At 44.4% G+C, this 6,752-nt stretch overlaps 1 protein-coding gene across 14 annotated transcripts in view; it reads left to right on the top strand.

The window, feature by feature from the left end:
• The first annotated feature begins 817 nt into the window (after positions 1-817).
• The window catches only part of PPP3CB (protein phosphatase 3 catalytic subunit beta), a 121,883-nt gene continuing 115,948 nt past the window's right edge, over positions 818-6,752 (top strand). For 10 of the 14 annotated variants that reach the window (XM_050960197.1, XM_050960186.1, XM_050960194.1 and 7 more), the window contains exon 1: positions 819-1,070. In XM_050960197.1, the coding sequence (XP_050816154.1) occupies positions 1,004-1,070 (67 nt within the window). In that variant the 5' untranslated portion in view covers positions 819-1,003. Of the gene's footprint in view, positions 1,071-6,752 lie in introns of all 14 variants that reach the window. The other 4 variants (XM_050960188.1, XM_050960191.1, XM_050960192.1 and 1 more) reach the window with 2 other exon arrangements.

Raw genomic sequence — 6,752 nt, 5'->3', positions numbered from 1 at the left:
AGTCATTGACACAGCAATACATTCGGCTGAAGAAAGATTCACATTGATGTAGCAAATTAGTTCAGTATTTGGCTTCATATATGATGTTTACAGTTTGCAAAATAAAACACCAAAGCAAATTATGGAACATTGCTTGAATCTGGAGAAAGCTTTGCAACATGGTGAATCCAAAGATATTGATGCCTTTGACTTGTGCAGTGAATTGCAAGCTATTGCAAGACGAGTCCAAAGGAGTTCATCACCGCAAGATGTATTGAACTTCATATGGGAAAATAAGCCGACAGATAGTGTCCCTAACACAGTTATTGCTCTTCGCATCCTCTTGACTCTCCCAGTTTCTGTGGCCAGTGGTGAGCGAAGCTTCTCGAAGCTCAAGTTGATAAAAACATATGTGTGAACATCAATGTTGCAGCAAAGACTTGTTGGACTATCTACCTTGTCAATAGAACATGACATTGGTCACAGCATTGACTTGGAGGAACTTGTTTCTAAATTTGCTAAACTTAAAGTGTGGAAACATAAATTCTAAATTATAACATGTTACTCTGTGACCGTGTATTGTGTATAATGTATGTGATTTTTTTGGGGGGGAGGGCGCAAGATGGAAGTTTCGCCTAGGGCGCAAAATATCCTTGCACCGGCCCTGCCCACACTCCCTTATGGCCATGCTGTGGGAAGCTGGAGGGAGAGTTTTCCCACGCTCCCTTGCGGCCACGCTGCGGGAGCAGCGGGAAGGAGAGTTTTCCCACGCTCCCTTGCGGCCATGCTGCGGGAGTAGCGGGAGGGAGAGTTTTCCCACGCTCCCTTAGCCTCCAGTCGTGGGGTGGCGCGCGGTGCATGTCGGTCCCGAGGCGGACTGTCCCCTCGCTGTGGGGCGCTCGGAGTCTCGCCTGACGCCATGTTCCTTTGGGCCGCTGCCGCCCGGGGCCTCTAGCTACCGCGGCCCCCGCAGCCGGTAGAGCCGCAGTCGCCGGCCGGGAGCAGAGCGCGGCCGCGCCCCGTCATGTCCGTCAAGGAGGGGAGCAAGGGGCCGCCGCCCGCTCACGGCACCAGCGACCGGGCCGTTAAGGGTGAGTCCCGTCAGCGCCGCGACAGGGCTGCGGGGCGGGTGTGTGCGAGGGGTGCGGGCCTGAGGGGCTGTCTGAGTGGGGAGGGGGGTTGAGAGAAGGGCTGTGTATGTGGGGGCGGGGGGCCAGGCATCAGTGTGTGGGTGCACCCAGCACACCCCCGCGTGTATGGTGGGGTGTATCGATAGAGACCGCTCTGCGCGCTGTGACAGGCTGTGTGTGTGTGTGTATGTGTGTGTGTGTGTGTGTGTGTGTGTGTACGTACCGTCTCCTCCACATGAGAGTCTTGCAATGGTCTTTCGCTGTCTAAATAGTCAGTCCCTTCTCGCCAGCGTGCACCCTGACAGAACGGAGGAGGGAGCAGGGAGTAGTTGCCTCTTTTGTTATTGGTCACTGCTTTCAAGTTTCTAATTCTGAGGGATTAGTGGCCAAAGTGCTGCAGGATGTGTATACCCTTTATTCAGGGTGCAACAGGTCTGTTCTTTTAGTATTTTTACCAAAAAAACCTCCTTTATAATAGCATTGTTTTAAAATAGTAGCAACACGCATAAATTGTGGATTTTCAGGAAAAGACTGAGTGACTTATTAAGAACTTTTCCAACTTCAATTTGCATGAATCATATAGAACAAGATTTTTATTTCATGTTCTTGTATGTTTGATAATTAAACTGTATTTAGCTGTGTGACGTTGCGGTTCTGGTGGGACCCAACTGAGAGTGCCAATTCAGGACCAATTGCTCAAACAGGGCAGTCACAGCCCAAGGCTGGGGTTTTTCCACCTCTAAGGCAAACCAAACCAGCCAGACAGAAAGGACTTCAGTTTTACCCCACTGGCTAACCACAAGTCACACAAGCAATTTCCTTAGACACACCAGTCTCCCAGTATCATCACCAGTGCCACCCATCCTGGGATGAATGGTTATGAAAACCAACACCCCAGTAAAAGAAAAAGGTTCTCTCGATCCCAAAGGACCAAGCCCCAGACCCAGGTCAATATACGCATTAGATCTTACCCACAAATCACGCTGTTGCCAATCCTTTAGAATCTAAAATCTAAAGGTTTATTCATAAAGGGAAAAAGATAGAGATGAGAGCTAGAATTGGTTAAATGGAATCAATTACATACAGTAATGGCAAAGTTCTTAGTTCAGGCTTGTAGCAGTGATGGAGTAAACTGCAGGTGCAAATCAAGTCTCTGGAGAACATCCCCCACTGGGATGGGTCCTAAGTCCCTTGTGTAGAGCTTCAGCTTGTAGCAAAATCCCTCCAGAGGTAAGAAGCAGGATTGAAGACAAAATGGAGCTGAGGCCTCCACCTTATATAGGCTTTTCCAGGTGCAAGAACACTTCTTTGTTCTTACTGTGGAAAGTTACAGCAAAATGGAGTCTGCAGTCACATGGGCCAGTTTCTGCACACCGGAGTCACAGGGCATAACTGCCTTCTCTCGATGGGACAATTTTGTAGGTGATGGTCCTTAATTGGCCATCAAGCTGGCTAAACAGAGCTGACACCAACTTGTCTGGGATCTTTCCCAGTAACACAACACAAGTTTGCAATACAGACAGCATACAGCCAATATTCATAACTTCAACTGCCAAAATGCTACAGACATACAGACAGCATAATTATAACCAGTAATCCGTAACCTGGTCTTAGACACCTTATATGACCCCCTTTACATAAGATTTGGTGCCACTACAGGACCTTGGTTGCAACCCATGTTCTATATGGTCCCAGTTTATATCAATAACGTCACAAGCTGTGGTGGGGTTATTTATTTGAAGTGGCTAATTCTTTTGTGCTTGTACAGTTTCTATGTAATTTAAGAGTTGCTGTTGTATGCAGCAATTTGTTTTGAACACTGGCATTGTTAGAAACACATTGTTTAAAATATGCTTTGAAAGCAACTACAGCCCTGAACATTCAAATTTTACATAATGGGGACACTTGAGAAATTAAAGGGACATATTTGTTTTCAAAGCATTGGACTCCCGTAGTACACTTTGTAACTCGGAGTGTTTTCCAGAGTGTTTACTTACAATAAGGTGGTATTAATTTTCAGTTGCTTAACCTATTGATTTGTTTGAACAATTGCAAAAAATAAAAGTAAAAAATACTACAAATGAGCATTCTGCCCTGTCAGTGGCTCTCAGTGCTGTTATCACAGTGTTGTAATAATGCATAGTGTGGAGGCTTGTAATATTTTTTACACTTTGCAATTTGTTGCAAGAAATAATTAGGATAGGCCATTCAGACAGTACAGGAGAACTAACAGTGAGTGGTTATTTCAAACTGCACTGGAAAACTTGCTGATTTCCAAACTCTCTAACAGTTCATGTTAAATCATAACCCATGCAGTTAGCTATTCCAAACTCCAAGACAAGACTGTTATTTTATAATACTTACAGAATTGTGTGCTGGGGGCGCAATCTGTTTTTGACCCTGTCTGTGTTGCATATAGAACCACTGTAAGTGTAACCAGGCTTTGATAGCTTCTTGATAGTAATTTGATAGCAGTTACATCTAATGTGGTTAACTGCCCACCCAGGAGCATTTTCCTGGTCCAACCATATGTTAATTCTGTTGGCTTGTCCACAGCAACCATGCTGCACAGTTATGTTGTGTCAATGCCTTCTGGAGAAAATGTGGACAGTTAACCCATACTATCTCTGCTGCTCGTATGAGGGGCAGAGAATTGTGGGCTTTTTTTAACAAGGTGCAATGTGGTTTGGGATACTCTTATAGCAGAGAGCTGGAAGGTAAGATCATTGGCTACAGTAGATGCCAAGTGATCCCATCTATGGAACAGAACCATGTTAAAACCTAATTCGGACCTGACAGTCATGTTACAAAGCAGGGCCGAAATGTGCTACCACCTACACAAGATGTGTTGACCATGCTTTGTTTGACATGAACTGTACACAGTCACTTGTACTACAAAGTGGTTACAAAACTGGTGACATTCTGTGGTGTAGATGGGTCCTCTGATGATGTATTTTCCTCCCTGCTTCCCCTACCAAGTCAACATGGCATACTGTTTTAGTGAGAATTGTGAGACTACTACTATTAAACAATTCCTAGTATTAGACATTAAGACCAGGTACATTTGAAACCAAGGTAGATCAGCAACTATGTTTAAACAGTTCTGTCTGCTGTGTAAACTTCTACCATGATTGTGAACCTCCTTACCAACCTCGCTTATTTTTTAAAGTGAACCAAAATACTTCTTTTTCTTATCAGTAATGTTTATCCAAATCATTGAAGTCACTAGTGAAAACTCTCAAAACTCTTTTGCAGGGCACAGTTTGTACATATGGTATTTCCTCCAAACAATTAAATTCACAGCAGAATAAAAGCATGCACTAGAAAAGTTTCCTTCGCTTCCTGGATGCCTCATCTGTTCCCAGATGAAATTAAGTATGGGATACCAGGTTACAGTCCCTCTCAGCTGATCCATTCTGTTTCATGCACCTTAGATCCTCAGAACAATAACAGTATTTTGAAACAGCAGAACTAAGCCGTGAGGTGCTTCTAAAATCAGTGTTGGTCCATGTTCAGCTTTTCAGGTTCTGAAAGTATTGTTATTCTGGGAAGGGAAGTGTGCCCAGGACCTCACAGGTGCTTTTGGATGTTACGAAGCAGCAAGGACCTAGCACAGTTGAGCTCATACAAATTTTTTCAGATAAGTTCTTATGTATATTGAAGTTTAACTGTGTAGAATATTGTGCATAGAATATTGTGCACAGATATTTGTGCACTGAAAACAATTCAGTGTATATAGTTATATAAACAACATTTTTAAGATGATAGGCCTCAGTACATGCAAGTGTGTGTGTAGGGTTGATAATATAAATGTTAACATTGCTACAGTAAGTAACATTAAAAATAGAAAAAACAAACACCAAGAACACCCTCACCATGGAATAGCACAGAAATAGCAATGCGACTTATGTAAAGATTTGAAAATTCTTACAGTTAACGGTTCGCAAAAAATTTAGATATGAAAATTAACATAAGATTTCAACGGTAACCTTAATTCTGACTCTCCCAAAACATAGCTGCCAAGAATTGGAATACTTCAATTTTTCTTGTAGGATAGTTGCTAAGAAGAAAATTTAAGCCATTTGTTTTAACACAGAATACACTAATTTATTTATAGTAACTATAAATGTCTTGCACCAGAAAACTTCAGAGTTTGGTGTGCGCACATCTGATTGCAGAATACTAAATTATACAGACTTTACACACAACAGTTTACAGCCACATTTCTCAAACTGGGGTCTGCAGACCCCTATGGATCTGCGAGAATACTGCAGGGAGTTTGCTGGCCCCACTGATCAGTTTCTCCCACTTCCTCCTTCAGCTCCTCCTGCTCCCTCTCAGTGCCTCTTGCCCGCCTGCAAACAGCTATCGGGCAGTGTGCAGGAGGTTCTGGGAGGGAGAAGGAGTGGGGATGGGGTGTGCTCTGGGGAGGGGGCGGAATCATGTCCAGAGCCACCAGCCCTCCATATCAACTCCTTCCCCTCCCACCCAGTGCCTCCTGCATGCCGGGGGACAGCTGTTCAGTGGCGTACAGGAGGCACTGGGGGGTAGGGGAGGGAGTGGACACGGGGCACACTGGGGGTAGAGGACAGAAAGAAGAGAGGCAGGGGTGAAGCAGAGTAGGGGCAGGAAGAGGTGGGTCGGGGTTGGGACCGTGGGGGAGGGAGTGGAGTGGGGGTGCGATCTGGGGCTGAGCAGGAGGCTCGGGGTCCATGAAACATTTAAAATATAAATGGGGGTCCTCAGGTTGCTAAAGTTTGAGAACTGGTGGTTTACAGAGTATGTATGTAATTTTTGACAGTAAATCTTCAGTGTTAAGGCTGTGATATCTCAGGCCAGGTCTACACTACAAACCTATATAAGTATAACTATTCGCTCAAAGGTGTGAAAAATCCATACCCCCGAGCAACATAGTTATACCTAACCCTCTGTGCAGACAGCACTGTGTCAGCGGGAGAGCTTCTGCACCTGACATAATTACCGCGTCTCAGGGAGGTGGATTAACTATGCCGATGGAAGAAGCTCTCCCATAGCATAACTCTCCCATCAGCATCTTCACTAAAGACAGCCTTAAGAGTGTGTCTGCGCTACAGCAGCAGAGCTGCCACTATACCACTGTAGCATAGTCGCTGCAGCTACAGAAGGGGTTTTTCTGTTGTTGTAGTAAATCCTTGAGAGGCAGTAGCAAGATTGGTGGAAGAATTCTTTCATTGACCTTGGGGTGTTTATACCAGGGCTTAGTTCAGCCTAACTACATCTGGCAAAGGTGTGAATTTTTCACACTCCTGAGTGATGTAGCCTCCTCAACCTCAGTTTTAGGTGTAGATCAGGCCTAAGTTAGTTATTATCATTTGTTGCTGACAGATATCCTAACTGGCATGGACACAATTTTTTTTTCTTCAGAATGATGCTCTGAGCTGTGCCTTCAGGTAGTCCATAGCATGATATTATCACGTGATTCTTTAAAAAGAAAACAAAAAAATGGTTTAAACATGGCTGTTACTAGCATAGTTTGAACTGTAGTGTGGGCACAGCCTTTGTTTTTATCGCTTGGGAAAAACTGCAAAATGAGGTAGTAAATAGGGAGCGAAGGAGATTGGAGATAATTCATTCTGCTGGTAACAGTGTGTCTTGTCAGCTGTG

The sequence above is a fragment of the Gopherus flavomarginatus genome, chromosome 6 (assembly GCF_025201925.1).
Source record: "Gopherus flavomarginatus isolate rGopFla2 chromosome 6, rGopFla2.mat.asm, whole genome shotgun sequence".
Taxonomy (NCBI): domain Eukaryota; kingdom Metazoa; phylum Chordata; order Testudines; family Testudinidae; genus Gopherus; species Gopherus flavomarginatus.
The sequence above is the reverse complement of the archived record's forward strand: the minus strand, read 5'-3'. Positions and strand labels throughout refer to the sequence as shown.